Source organism: Strix aluco, chromosome 6, assembly GCF_031877795.1.
Source record: "Strix aluco isolate bStrAlu1 chromosome 6, bStrAlu1.hap1, whole genome shotgun sequence".
NCBI classification, from domain to species: Eukaryota; Metazoa; Chordata; class Aves; order Strigiformes; family Strigidae; genus Strix; species Strix aluco.
Genome location: NC_133936.1, coordinates 28,329,334 through 28,344,705, shown reverse-complemented (window position 1 = coordinate 28,344,705; position 15,372 = coordinate 28,329,334). Strand labels below are relative to the sequence as shown.

General features: G+C 41.6%; 1 protein-coding gene across 25 annotated transcripts in view; it reads left to right on the top strand.

Moving 5' to 3' along the window:
* Positions 1-15,372, top strand: part of PIKFYVE (phosphoinositide kinase, FYVE-type zinc finger containing) — an 86,694-nt gene that overhangs the window by 22,514 nt on the left and 48,808 nt on the right. For 23 of the 25 annotated variants that reach the window (XR_012623819.1, XR_012623821.1, XR_012623820.1 and 20 more), the window contains 8 exons: positions 1,642-1,799; positions 2,602-2,713; positions 4,467-4,614; positions 5,108-5,275; positions 10,773-10,835; positions 12,911-13,040; positions 13,393-13,573; positions 14,893-14,967. Coding sequence is in view for 9 of the 25 variants with exons in the window: in XM_074829280.1 (XP_074685381.1) it covers positions 1,642-1,799; positions 2,602-2,713; positions 4,467-4,614; positions 5,108-5,275; positions 10,773-10,835; positions 12,911-13,040; positions 13,393-13,573; positions 14,893-14,967 (1,035 nt within the window). In the remaining 16 variants the exon portion in view is untranslated. The remainder of the gene's footprint in view (positions 1-1,641; positions 1,800-2,601; positions 2,714-4,466; positions 4,615-5,107; positions 5,276-10,772; positions 10,836-12,910; positions 13,041-13,392; positions 13,574-14,892; positions 14,968-15,372) is intronic. The other 2 variants (XR_012623829.1, XM_074829286.1) reach the window with 1 other exon arrangement.

The window sequence follows — 15,372 nt, the reverse complement described above, 5'->3', positions numbered from 1 at the left end:
AGCTTCATATTCTTTAATTTTTTTGTCTGTTTCCTTCCTTGGAGGAGAAGAGGATTGGCAGCGTCACTTCTGTTCATGTAAGAGCAGAAGATGGAGTGTCAGTTAACGTAGGTTTTTCTGTGAATTCCCACTGTTTGTTTAATGCCTTTAGCATGTAGAGCTGACACTGTATCAGGAGTCAGCTTAACATTTAAATCTTAACATACTCCATTCAGAAGACTAATGAACTTTGCTCATGAAATAAAAGGTAGGGGAGGATATGCATACACTGGGGTAAGCACATATTTCTGTGAACTAGAGGTCAGAATCCTTGAGTTGAAAGGATTTGCTGTGTTCTGCCAGTTTGTCCAGTTTACTGATTTCACGATGTGAGTTAAGGGTAAGCTACAAGGCAGCTGAAATGTGGAATTGCCAGTAGCATCAAATCTTGTGATCCTGTGATGTGTCCTGTTACTGATCCATTTGACTCTATACCTGGTCCAGAAGGTGAGCTGCTGACATTTGTTTTATGATAATACCCAGGACAGCCACCACTGGAAATTAAAAAAGCAGAAAGCCAGTCCGGTAACAGAAGTGGAGCAAAACTCTTGGATCTCAGGGCACCCTTGGGAAAGTGCAATAATGTGGGTCTGGCAGTTAACTGGAAATCTGAAATCAGTTAAAATTTAATTAAAGCTTTTTTTTTTATTCTGTTGCACAAAAATATGATGAGTCAGGCATTTGAGAAAGTGAGCTGCAGTGTCTCTTCTTCACCCCTTGGGGTGCTCTGTTGCTCTCTCAAAATAATCCCGGGTCCCAGTTTTGACTCTGCAACAATGGCTTGTGCTGTGCCAAGCCAGGGTGCATATGGGAAAGCAAAAGGGGCCAGGTGCAGAGAGTCAGCTCAGTTTGGATGGAGCATAGCCTACACAAGAGTTGGTGCACATGCTTAACAGACCTGAAAATAAGTTCAAGGTACAGGCTGAAGTGTTCCAAGTGGTGAGGGGAAGAGATCCACAGATGTAAAAATAGTTAATTGAGTTGGGCGGGGTACACATGTTTCTTGCTTAGTGGCCAGAGCTAGTAGTGTCTAAAACAGGCTTGATACTGGACAATTAAAAAGGAATCCTCAGTAAGAAATGGCATCCTAGAACTTGAACATAGCAGTGTACGTTGCTGTGTCAAGTCCTTGTTGTATGTCTGGGCTTGATAATGGAGTAGTATGCTTCACAAAGCCTAAGTCGAGCACAGATTATGTAGAAAAACCTTTTCCAAAGGATGAGTTTTCATTGTCCTCTATATTTACATACATGACCTGAGTTTGAGAATAGGGTGCAGAGGGCAGTAGTGAGGACATAAGTATCTTGTAGGCAGTACAAAATCTTGCCACATTAAAAACAAAACCCTCTTAACTCTGAGGGTACCCACTTTGTTTCTTCCTTGTTCTCAACATTATATAAAAGGAAGGATATAAAGAGCTGCTCTCATGTCTGTTTGCTGTTTTTGTTTGCACCTTTGCATAGGTTGTGCAGAATGGTTTAGATTTTCTGCTTGTTTGTGGAGGGCTCTTGATCTAGAAGCCAATCTGAGGGCCCAGGTTGATGCTCTTGAAATCAGTGCTAAGGTCAGACTAGTAAGTAACTTGCACGTCTCCCTGTCCAGGACTCAGTCCAGCTGAAAGATCTGTGGAAGAAAATCTGCCATCACAACAGTGGGATGGAATTTCAAGACCATCGCTACTGGCTGCGGACACATCCCAACTGCATTGTGGGAAAAGAGCTGGTCAACTGGCTCATCAGAAATGGGCACATAACCACAAGGTAACCCTAATGCTTTAGGTCAGCAGGTGTCTCCTGCCTCTGTGACAGGAGATTGTGAGTTTTAGCTGATACAGGGTACCTTAGATTGCAGAGATAAACCCCTTTGCAGGGAGACAAGAAAGAAAATTCAGATTTCTTCTCTACTGCCTACCAAAGAAGGTAGGATTCCAACTCTGTGTGGCCCAAAACAACAGGGCACAGGAAGCTGTCTGGTTTAGGAGCCAGTGTGGGAAGCAGCTTCTGGGACAAGTAGCACTCAGACAGTTGGAGAATAGTGAGTGTGTTACAAATACTGTCTAAAATGTTCACTAATACTCCAAAGGGCAAGTCTGTCCCCGGGATCAGAGATCACTAATAGTTGTTGATAGCTAAAGTTTTGGTGGGGCTGGCAGGCTCTTAACCTTGTAAGTGAGTATAAAGAATCCAGTGTATTTAACTATGCCAGAGGGGGATAAAACTGAGATGGTTCTTAAGTGTAGAGCAACAGTCCTCATTCAGCAGAGATGTTCAGTGTGTATAACTCAAGCTAACAATATTGGAGGAGCACAAACAATGTGTCTTTATTGTCTGTTGGACACCTCAAGCTGAGTTTAGAGTACTGGCAGTCACTTCATCTAGCTCCATACTTGAACCAGTACATTCTGCTGCCTCTCCATGTTTTAAATAGTGTCTGGTTAAACACGGCAATCGGATACTGATGAGTCAAATAGTGTGTAGCAGATGACCCTTTCCTCCTTTTGTGCCATAAACTGTGTATGTTTAGAACTAGACTTAGAGAACAATCTATATTCTTATCCTCCAGGGTCCAAGCCATTGCAATAGGACAAGCGTTGGTTGATGGACGCTGGCTGGAATGTGTCAGTCATCATGATCAGCTCTTCAGAGATGAGTATGCTCTCTACAGACCATTACAGGTAAAGGGAGTAGGAAAGCTATGGTTCTTTCTGGGTTTGGCTGCTGACTAGAATCTTTTCTAATACTGTTCTCAGCAGCTGTTGTATGTTTTCTAAATCAGCTCTCCTGCACAGAGAATTGGGGTCCAGGCCTTTTTCTGTAGTGGTTTAAGGCCTGAGGAAGCTGCATTTGCTCAGAAAGCTTTGGGGCTGTCCTCTGTGGAGGATGAGTTGTTACACATAGGGCTGCATAAAGTGGAGGAAAGGGTCTCTAGTCTAGGCCAATGTCTCTCATGGTGGACAATTTCCACAGAGGCCTTGCAATGGCACAGTCTCTGCTTGTAGCAGCTGTGCTGTCATGTGCAGAATCTAGAATCTGTGTGCCATTACTGGTGACTGACACAATGGTGGTCTTCTGTTTCAAATTCCTTCTTTAAAACTTTCAAAGAATAGATATTTTAGATACACAGTATTGGATCTTCTTATGTATTGTATTAGTAACATTCTCCTGAACTCCAGTGATGGCAGTAATAAAGAATTCAGTACCTTAGCTACATGATGCAAGATTGGGAAGGGGTCTTTGTCATGTCTCCCAAATAGGACTGGCTAGCTGAGAGGGGAGGCGGGGATCCAGTGACCAGAAGTGCTATCCTACTGTATTTCATTGCAGTCAAACTTGCTGAGGGATAAGAGCAGTCACTGGCCTGAATGATTGAATTGTTTTCTTAACTTGAACAACGTATCTCTGTAGTCTCTGTTACCTGAAAGCATTCAGCTGAGTCTTCCATGTTCTGCAGCTTCTCACAGTGAAGAATGGCTAAGCTGTCCCATGGACCTCAGTCAGAAGCCATTAGCATCTTGTCTTCCTTGTGCACTTCAACTCTTGGCCACAGTCACATGGTCTTCCACTGAGATTGCTCTGGGCTTCCTCTGGCATCTCAGCTAGTTAACTCTACTGTCTCAGTTGGCTAGTAAAAGCTTGCCCTTGCAAGTGCTTGTGGATCCCTGTTTGTAACTATTTGTAAGGGACTTATGTTATTCAAGGTTTAAAGCCAGTTCTTGTTCTCATCAGCAGAAAGCACTGTCTGATCTCTTTTTCTCTTGGACAAGAGTCAGGAGAAACAGTGATGTTGACTCAGTTGCTTGCTGCACTCACTGAAGCCAAAAGAATGATAGTGAGAAGTTCCTCTTGAGGTGACTGGAGGCATCTGGATGACTGATGGAAATTGCTTAGATGCTCTCCAGATTATTTGGTGCAAAGCCAGGCTTTGTTTTGGCACAGTAGCCCCAGCTAGAGCCTGACTTGTGAGCAAAACTTAGAGCTACTTCGGTCAGTTACAGAATTGCTTCAGTAACTAGAATTAGCCTCCACCAAAAGCTGCATGTGCTGGTTTCTGGGCAAGGGATATAGTGATCACCCACCTCAGCTGGGAATACAAAGCGTGCAAAACTGCTTAGCTGGACGTGGTGACAGAACCTGCGGAGTAGAATAAACTTGTCCTTTAGTGCCACTTAGTCATAACTTGTGTGGAGGTGGGGGAGGAGACAGAGACTAAGTATGTGGGAAGTGTAAAGAAATACTTGTTTCCTGTCCCAAAGAGTTCCTATTTCATGCCAAGGGGGGTGGCTCTATGACTAACTTGCTCAGCCCACTGAGAGTATCCTCTAATTTTTAAAATATCTGATCTTCATTTGTAGCAGGCTGCTTTCTAAGGCTGCTTAATATTTCAGCAGAGCTGCACTTTAACACCTTTTTTTCTTCCTTGTCTTCTAGAGCACAGAGTTCTCAGAAACCCCATCTCCAGACAGTGACTCTGTGAATTCTGTAGAGGGGCACTCTGAGCCATCCTGGTTCAAAGACATCAAATTTGATGACAGTGACACAGAGCAGATTGCTGATGAAGGAGAAGATAACTTAGCCAGTGAGTTTCACCTGAATCTTGTTCTCACTCTGCCTTCACCCCTGTTATCCCCCGTCCTTTGGGACATAGTAGTTTAACCATGTCTTGCTTTATGTGTGTGTTTGTGTGTGTGCGTGCATGGGGCTGTCAGTATCTAAGCCAACTATAACCTAGCTAGATCTCCTGTTTCTTACGATGGATACAGTATTTTGTATTTAGTGGAACTGGTAAAGCTTCATGCTTCTAATGGAGGAGGAGCATGTAAATTGCTGCCTTCTGTTTCTCAGGCAGACTTCTGCTTGATTTGGGCCCTGTAGTAATGCGCTAAAGAATGCCCAGTACGTCAGCATGCACACATGAAGATAAGATTAGAGCTATGAAAATACTGTATTCCTGTAGCATTGCACACTAGTCTTTATGTATTAAAGACAATTTTTCTCCTCTCCGGTACCCTCATGATACCCATTTGAACCCTTCTCCTCCCTGTATCTTCCCCCTTACCCAACACTAAAAGACTCCGCCAGCCCTAGCAAGCGCACTTCAGTCAGCAGCTTCCAGTCCACAATGGACAGTGATTCAGCCGCCTCCATCAGCCTGAACGTGGAGCTGGACAACGTGAACTTCCATATCAAGAAGCACTCCAAGTACCCACATGTGCCCCCTCACCCTGCCGACCAAAAAGGTATGAGGTAGTCACCAGCTGGAGTTGCACATGATGGAGAGGTGGGCCCTAATAATACTGACCTATTTGGACACTACTTTTGTAGCTGTCTTACAGAGGGGGAAATATGATATTTAGCTGGCACTTGCTTGCAGTTTTGATGTGCTCACCTCTGAGGAGGCTCAGTAGCCCTGTTGAAACACCTTCTCTGCAGAGTGTGTAACTTCCCCTGTGACTTTCTCTTTGCAGTTGAAGCAAAGTCTCCTGCCCATACATAATAGGGCAGATAGACTTACACAGTTTCTGGCTAACTGGGGTGGAAAAATAGTCTGTCCAGTTTGATACATATCTCTACAGTTTGAGATTAAACTGGAAAAGCAAGCAAGAAAAAAAAACCCCAAACAACAAATGAACAAAATTAACTTGGAAGAGCTCTGTGCTGACTTCTCATTGTACCTTAATAAGCTTACATTTTGACAGAAGAATCTTACTGACAAACAGTAAGACCTAACTTAATCCGTATATGCCACATTTGTTCAAAAGAGAACATCCATTTATGTGAAGTAGGAAGGAATCAAATACTCAGTGTTGAAGACTTCTTTTGAAAGTTTTTTCTCCTAAAAAAGTAGTAAATTGAAAGACTCTGACTATAAACAGAATCCTTATGGAAAATATAATGCACCTGCCTGTTGACAACTGCGTTCTCTAAATTGGACAAGGCTGACTGAAATGAGGGCTTGCCACTGACGGGTCTAGTATATTCTAGTTGCTTTACATGCCAGGTAGCAACTGATGTCTCTGCTCTGCTTCCTCAATTAAGGTTACATCAGCTTTGTAGACTTCTGTCTTTGGCTGCTTCTAAGGAGTTTCTTATTCATAATTATTTCACCCCGCCCCCTCAGTATTTCAAACTTTAAAAGATGATCCAGTGTTAAATAATTTGGACTTCTAATGGATTCATCCTTTTATAAAGTCTAACAGATCTCTTCCGTTGTTGTGGATCAGAATGCAAGACTTGACCTTATGCTTGCATACAGATTGCTTTTTCTGAAACTGAAATGGTCACTGAAGAGAGTGAGGAAGGAGAACTGGCCACAGCTGACTTTCAAAGTATGTTAAACATGTGAGAGGGTGTGAGACAAATTTATCAGTGGCATTTATCAGTGCCTATTGCAGTCACCTTTTGTTATTTGCTAAAAATATGGCTAGAAGAAGGGAAATCTAACTGCTTATTTTTTCCGCCAAAGAGAGGAGCAGGGCAGGTTTGAAACTTGAGTTGATGTCAGATGAGTCAACAGTAGCTACGGGTTGTCAGCACTACTGACACCAGCTCGTTATTGGTTCGTTTCAACCTGTTTCCAGCTCATGCCCTAATCAAATAAAAACCTAATGCTTCTGCAGGAAGGGAAAGGTGTGGAGAGGGAGAATATATCAGTGAATTCCTTTTAGGAAGGAGAGATGCTGGATTAAGCAAGCTTGAAACAGGCCCAGGTGTACTGCAGTATCCTATGAATTTACAGGTGTAGCACATTTACCTTTATCAGTGTGTGCTGACAGTAAAGCAGGCTGTACTCAGTTTGGCTTAGGCTGGTGTTAAAGGACTTGTGGAGTGATAGTCCTGGTTTCAGATATCTCAGTCTTTAGCTCCTTATACAAAAAGTAGTACATGATGAAGGGGAAACATAAGAGAGCCTACCTCTCTCGGAAACTGTTGACCAAATCAAGGCTTCTCATAGCCAGAACTGAAGCTCTTGTGAGAAGGATTCTTATGATGGAGAGCTCAGAGAAGATCAGCAGAAAAGGCAAGTGATGAGGGGACTGAGAGAGACTTCTGCCTTTGAATTACATGTGTTGGCAGCACTCTGCTGGTGAATCTCTGTTGACTGGTGTTTGTTATCTGTTCCTGAAATGTGTGGTCTTTTAACCAGGTTATTCTGTAGGAGTGTAATTCGTAGTATAAAACTGGGAACAATTCCTTTTAAGAGAATGGATTTCCCTTGAGGGGAAGGTATCAGTAATATGCCCAGAATGGGATAGGGTGGAGGTGTGGATCATTAAAATGCACTATGGAGAGGTAGTATTATCCTGCAGTTTTTTGAAAAAACTTGTATCCTCTGCAAATACAGAGGACTTACTCTACATTTTTTTTTTTTATTTTTTTTTTTTGGATTCCTGGCATGAGAGTCTCTGAAGGAAAGACCTAACTAGTGAGCAACAAGTTAAAATGAATGTTGACATCTTGAATAGCAAGAAACACTTGTTGGCAATAGGGAGACTGAAATTTTATAGGTGTTTGTTATTCAGGGCCTTCAAAAATTAAGTGGGACAAACCCTTACAGTGTGTACTGCAGTCCTTAGAGTAGTGAAATGGATGACTTCTAAAATTTTGTTCTGGAAATAATAAATTCAGAGTGCAAAGACTTTCAGCTTGTGTTCTTAATTTATCTTGGCTATATTCAACAAAAGATGCCATCCAGGATGTTACAGATTATCACAGTGAAGACTAGATAGTTAAGCTTCTATGTAAAAATGGGACGTGCTTATTTTAAGAACAGAGTACCGCAGTCAGTCAGTGGCATGGTGTGTTTGCTGCTGTCAGGGATCAGTAATCTCCATATGAACATTATGGACACATGTATTTGTCTTGATTTCATTGGAATTGTCCTTAGACTGGATGATAGTGACTTGATTTTCTTTGAAATAATGAAGTAAAACTGAAGATCACACCCACCTCTTGATGCTAGTAACTCAATTTCCCCCCAGCTGTGTAAATCACAGTCTCTGAGGGAGGACTGACAGGACAGAACATCAGTGCTAGAAGTGCAGGTCAACTTTGATCTAAGAGGTTAGTGGGTTTCTTCAAATGATTAAGGGATCAGCTGCTTTGAAGCAATGGCCTGTGATGTACCAGCTGTGTTGTAGAACAGAATGGTTTGAATATAGTCTGAGTCTAATGGCAGGGCTTCTTGTGATGTTATAGACTGACTAATGTCTGGTGTGTTTCCATGAAATTCTAGTGACTCCAAGTTAGCTGGCTTGTAGTGTCTTACAAGTGAGTATAGTGACTCATTTACAGTATCATCCGCCTAAGGACAATGGTACTTTATAGTGTGTATCAAAGTGGGAAACAAAGCAAGATGATTGCTTTCTGCATTTAAATTGGGGGGAAGAGATGAGTGACTTACTTGAAATGTAGGTTTTAGTTGCTGTTTTTAAAGAGATACAGTTATTAATAGGGAAACTTTATTTCCTAAGTGTCCTTGCAGACAGATAGCCTTGATCCTGGTAACAGGTATTTTTGGGTTGTTATGTTTTGATGCCTGTATCTAGCTAGGAGGGGGGAAAGAGGATCTGAGTAACCGTGACAGTTTCTTATCACCATTGCTTGCCAAGCTTTAGTGTGCCATTGCCAGGGAGCCCTTTTGGTGCATCTTTTGAAAAGGTACACATCAGTTTTCAGTAGATATCTGTGGATGCGTGCATCCCTTGTTTGTGTATCTAGAGGAAAAGCTGTGGTTGCTGGCCAGTCTGTTTTGATGTTTAACCCGAGCAATCTGTAAGGTGTATAAGATCTGTACCTGCTGGTTTCCATTGGAGACCTGTGAATTTCTGTGTGCACTGTGGTATTTGCTTCCAATGATGCCCTTGGAATATCAGACCTAGGAATCTGTATGTTCTGGGGTGGGGATTTTTGGCTCTTTTTTGTTGTTTTGTTTTGGTGAAGCTGTTCAGGTGAGCTTGTAAGATAGTTTCTTGATAGCCAGCTGCTTGCAGACAAGGCTACAAAATATGCTCCAGGAACCTCTTCCCTGCTCCACTCCCCCCCTGCCCCCAACATTCTGTGGAGCATGATGCATTGGGGATGATGTGAGGTAAGAAATGTGTGTGTTAGCTACTCTAACCATCTCAAACTCACACCTCTGAGTGTGTTATCTGTCCAGTCTAGGAAGAGGTATGGTATCTTGCCTTGTCAGTAACTTCCTCTAGGGCACAATTGGAAGCAAAGTTATAGGAGGTGAGGCTGTATTGAAAAGACGTGTTCCTGGTTTGCAGGTGCCACCTCTGTCTTTGTCCAGAGCATAACTAAGGTTAGGTTTCAGCTGGGGTTAACTCCTGCCTTGGCCATGCCAGTCAGGGATATGTGTCAGACTTAATTTGAGTGTGTTCACAGTAAGAGCTGCTGACCAGAGGCTGTTGCAAGGTGGAAGGAGATGGAGGTGCTAGTATACATGCTCATTTGTAGGTATAGCATGACATGACTTTGTTTAGGTAGTCTGTGGAGCTGTGGGTGAACGAATGCTGAGGGTGAGCCAGCTTTTATCAAGCAGTAGGTTGCTTGTAATGCTGAACTCTTTACCTAAGCAAGAGATGAAAGGAATCTGCAAATAACCATCAAGCTGCAAGGGAGGCTTACAACTTCTCTTTGGTACATTGATCATCTATTGGGTATCTGTTTGCAAACTGGGCAACTACAGACAAGCTCAGATTTTTAAACTGGTGGCATGTAAAGGGTCTCTTGAGTGCTGCTGTTCAGGTACTTGTGATTGCTTGTGTCCTGTCAACTTTCTGTTGCTTTCTGTTGGTGTCTGAAAACTGCCTGGCTTTGCATTCTGTTTGTGGCAGTAGGTCTGGACCAGTCTCAGGAAAGGTGACAAAAGGTTAGCTTCAGACTTTGGATCATCATGATGTATAAGCAGTTGGGCTATTGCTCTTGTTTTCCCACTGTACAATCCCTTTTCATAGAAGCAGGAAAGCAACTAAAGGTGCAACAAGCTAATGGCCTCTGGAGAAAACAAGCTTTTTGTAGATAGCCAGCCTGCATGAAAGATCAAGATCTAGCAAACTAAACAAGTGTAGTAGATGGAGCTTCACCCTGTTTCCCACATGTAAAGTGATATATAGCTCTTGCTTTCCTTTGTTGCTGGGAGTCCACCTCTGTCAGCATGGGTTCCTCAAAACACTTTCACTTGTTTTAGACTTTCGAATTCTGGCTCTTGAAAGGCAGGCTGTCTTTTGTTTCCTTCCCTGTGTAAGATAAATTTTATGTTTGGTCTGTCCTTCAGTCTGAGATACTTCATTGGAGTGGGAGAGCAAAATGGCTTCTGAAGCTGCATTTTTAGACCAGAATGAGGAGGCCATTCCCTGTGGTACCAGCTTGCAGCTTAACACATTTGTATTCAGATCTAGAAAAGTGTGTTGTAGGTCAATTGGAAAAGCAAACTCTTAACTCCTAGTTCAGTCTTTGCTCATGTCTACTTTGTTTGTTTTGTTTTGTTTCTTCACAGTAATAAGTACTATTTTCTTGTCATTTTAGAACTTTTTGATAGAACAAGAATAAGAGGATATTCTTGTCTTGACCACTCATCAAGCTGTTGCTAAATTGGTGACTAAACACTTAGATGAGTAATGCTGCTTCTTCTGGTGTAGGCGTGTACATTGTAATTATTATGGGCGCACCAGTGTAACCTGTCATTTTTTTTTTTGTCTCCGCCTATCTCCCTCTTCTCTCTTCTTTCAGAGTACTTGAATCCTGAAAACGGAGGGCAGCAGATGTTCTCTATAAGTGATGCTTTTATTAAAGGTAAGGAGAAACTTCAAATGTTGCTGTTGTGTGGTTTTAATATAATGAGAACTCCTCAATACTCCTTTAACAGGGCATTGACCCTTTAGAAATACTTACTTGACAGTAAATCTGAATTTATTTGTGGCAAAACTGATATATAAACTATACTCTTAACTTTTTTGAATGCACTTTCAAGCTGAAATTTCTTTCACTTCTCAGATTTCTTCATTCAAAAGCACTCAAGGAAAAGCTTTTACCTTTTTTTAAAAAATAAGTGTGTCAAGTCTGTTCACAACTTCCCCACCATAAACTTATGTAACATACACTGATTTTAACTTTCTGTGCAAGCAAATAAAGATGTGATATGGTTAACTGCACTGCTTCTACAGAGTAGCTTAAAGATTAATCTCTTGAATCTTTCTGGGTTTCCTGTCATTACTACCACCACTACTACTTCTGAAATGAAAGGTTAATAGACACAGTTGTGAGTTTTAAAACCCATGTGCCTTCCAATATCATGGCCAGGTGCACTTGTGGGCTTTTTTTCTCCTAGTTAATGCTATTGATTTTGGTGAGTTCATAAGAGGAGGAAATAAGGGGGAAACCCCAATGTCTGTGCAGCCAGAAAAATAGTCTTTGATTAAACTGATACTTAGTTTTTGACTGAGCTTTTTGCAGGAGAAAGGAAAGGGGGGAAAAACAATGTAACTTCTGTTAATCTTCTACACAGCAGTTTCTGGGTATGGAGCATCAGGAAGAAGTTAGCTGTTTAAAGTCTTTTTTTCAGTAGTTCTGCTCAGATTACTATTGTATAAGGATTTTGAAGTTGTATCATGCACTCTGAGAAGTTTTAAGCTTACATTACTCCGAATGCTTACATACTCGCTGATGAAAATTTGTGCAATACTAGCATAAATGACTTATGCTCTGCCATTATGAGAATAGGGAAGTTTATAACTTCCCTCTATAATATCATAATACCTGTGTGGAAAATAGCCTAGTAACTCTTTCAAAGCCCAGAAAACTGCAGAAATAACCTCTAAACATGGTACTGCAAAACAGAGTACCGTTCTAAGGAGTTACTACACAATGGAGTGATTGAAAGCGGCAAGCCTCCTCCAAGTGAGGACTGTCTTACACTGTTGAAACATGCTTTCTGTTTCCAAAATCAGAAATGGCTATAGTTCATGCTGACATTTAGGATTTAAAAAATTATGTTCAGTGGATACAGCCTTCATTGGCATCCTGTTTATCGTAGCGGAAAGATACCTGTGTATGTGATGGTTAGGTGGATGGAGGTGAGGATGGTTAGGTGGATGGAGGTGAGGAGGAAAGAGGTGCTGAGATCTTTTCAAAAGCTTGTGCCATTTTCTTAACAGAAGAAACTTGAGAATGCTGTCATATTAAATACTGTGACATAGGCTAGGTGAACCGGCTTGCTGGCAGCTCCCTCTGCACCTGAGCAGCAAAGAGATGGTATATGGGATTGGTGCTGCAAGTCACATAAAAGTTCAAAAGTCTGATGTATGAACTGGTAGCAAAGCATTTCTTTAAAATATGTTTGGGAGATGTGCTAAACAATGCCTTTACCAAGATATTTTTGATATTTGTGCTGCAGCCTGAATGAAATAACTAGATCTTTTAATGCCGCTTATACATAGATGTTGTAAAAGCAGCAGCCTTTTGTGGATCAAATTAGTGCCTTAGTGTGTTTAAGCCTAAAAGGCATTATGATTCTGTATTATGAATATGCACGATATTTGGAATTTGCGTATTTATAGGCAAAGGTGGGATATAAGTTTTTTTCCTTCTCTTAACAAACTTGGTAACCATTCAATTCCAGAAGAGAAAACAATCTGCTCTCTACTGGCAGTACAAGAATTTTAATAGCTCACTTTTCCTTTGTACACTCACCACTGTTATACTCAGTGCTATTTGCTGCATCATGTTACCATGATGTCTAGCTCAAACCCAGTATTTCAGGAGTCTTAGACTTATGTCTTAGTAAATCTTTTCCTTTTCAGAGTAGCCTTTCAGAAAGACAGGCATTCAACTATGTCCTTATATTAACAAAGTTTGTTTGTGTCTTGCAGAGTCATTATTCAACAGGAGGGTGGAGGAGAAGTCCAAAGAACTCTTTTTCACGCCCCTAGGCTGGCACCACAGCAGTCTGGATCTGCTGAGAGAAGAGAATGGGGAGAAACAAGCCATGGAAAGGCTGCTGTAAGAAACATGTAGAAAAAAGCTTTTGCATATCTTGGGTAACAATTCCTGAACCCCCTCTATTCCACTAACTTTCAGTGGGACTTGATCTACAGTGGACAATACAAGAAACTAATTTGCATTAAGAAAACCACCTTTTTAGATTTTGCATTTTGATTGCTTTTTTTCCCTGTGACTTTTATATATTGAAGTACAGGACCAGAGTTGACTGTAGAATATTCTAGACAGCTGTTCCTTCAGAGGACTTCCTGCACTGTAAATGTTAAAGAATTTAGTTCTGAAATGTGACTTCAACTAATCACTGCTCTGTATTTGTCTCATGAGAAATCTATTTGTTTTGCCTTTTTTATAGGTCTGCTAATCACAACCACATGATGGCACTGCTTCAGCAGCTTCTGTACAATGAGTCCCTGTCACTGTCCTGGAGGGATATCATTGTACCTGTGGTCTGCCAGGTAGTTCAAACTGTACGGCCTGATGTCAAGAACAGAGATGATGACATGGATATCCGCCAGTTTGTTCACATCAAAAAAGTAAGTTTCAAACAGTGGATGTAGGGAAACAGAAGGATGCAGCTGCTGGCAGCACCCCTTGATTGAGGAGATGAGTCCTGTTCCCACTACCCTTAGCCTGCTCAGTGGTGTAATTGGCCAACATGGCCTTTGGATAAGGTGGGGTTCTAGACAAAGTTGCACAGGAGGAATTCTGCATCCTGTGAAAGGTGCTTTAATTCCCTGGAGCTGACCTCTTCTTTCAGGCTATAGGCTGCAGAAGGTAGCAAAGAGCAACACCTCTGTAATGACTTTGGTTTCCACTTGTTTTATGCTTGGATTGAAGATGTACTGAATGCTGGAAAAGTAGCTTGCAGGACTCTGTGTAGCAGTCTATTGCCCTATAACTATACATTATGGAGGATTTAACTCTTCCTGTGCCAACTACAATGACTTTCTTCAAGAGGAAAACTAATTATTATGGGATGGCGCATCCAGTTTTGCCAGATGGCCCAGTGTTGACATTGTCAAACTATAAGGCTGAAGTTGTGGCATGCAGAGTTTCTTCTGAGAGGCTGATGTGAAACTAGCATCCAAGGAGCTAGTGTGACTGAGGATCAAAGGCTTGGGCTTTTTTTTCTTTGGCAAAATTCACCTCAGGAGGTCTCTTGTTTGGAAGCCATGTAAGATATGAGGACAGCCTTATAGTTCTGGTGGGAGGTCTGTGGCATCTCTTCAGGCAGCATCAGTTGTTGCTGCCTCCTGAAACTCCAGTTCAAAGAGCAGATGTTCAGAGGTGAAAGCTCTATGTAGCTGTCTGCTCTTTTTGCATGCTTATAACAGAAATGTCCTCTGAAACATTATTCAAAAACCTGTTTCATGTTGTTTATTATTTCCGTGACTGGTTGTGACTGTAGGCACACCAGTCAAGTGTTTTATGTGTTCAAATAGTAGGTAGAGGTTTGTTTGGTTTTCACCTTTTTCTCTTTCTTTCTTCTTTCCTTTCCTTACAACTTGTTTGCACATGCCACTTCCATTAACAACAAAGGTATATGCTCCTACAGAAGTTAGGTTGCCTTACTATCTCCCAAAGTCTACCCAGTTTAACGAATACGCATGTGTTGGGAGTAACGTAGAGATCCTGTAACTTAGTACTTGTTTTCCTGTTGTCCTTAGTTTGCCAGACTTTAAAGGAAGAGAGCTGTGTGTGCAGCATGACTGTATCTGATCTTTCATCTTATAATTGAGGGTGTAGCTGAAGCTTGCACATCAGCTACAATAGGTATTCTACATACTGGGTTTACTGCATTAGAAGTTATGGGAGTGTATGACAGTTCTAAAAATGTCCTTTGCTTTATTAGATCCCTGGTGGAAAGAAATTTGACTCCATGGTGGTGAATGGATTTGTTTGCACTAAGAATGTTGCACACAAAAAGGTAATGCAGGCTTGATTAATCAAGTGCTGGCTGTAGTGCATGCTGAGGAAACAAGTCTGGTATTACTTCCTTTTTGTGTTGTGAAGCTTCTCTGACCACTCAGGAGGTTTGCGAGTTTTCTCTAGTTTGAGACCCTAAGCAAGAATGGCTTTTCAAGCGTTTCTTTTCCAAGCTGTTTTCTTTTACCCCAGAGATTCTAGGGGGGGGGAAACTTTCCTCATGCGTGTATAGAAAAACATCCTTTCCACCCCTACCACCCCAGAAGGCATCTAATAATTACTCCAAGTTTTAGCCAGAAAAAGGCATTTGTGATTCTGACTTACGACAATATAGCAAAGTGAGCCTTTAAGACAGGAGGTCAAGGTACAGGTGATCTGGATGGGAACTCCAAAGTGTATCGAGACT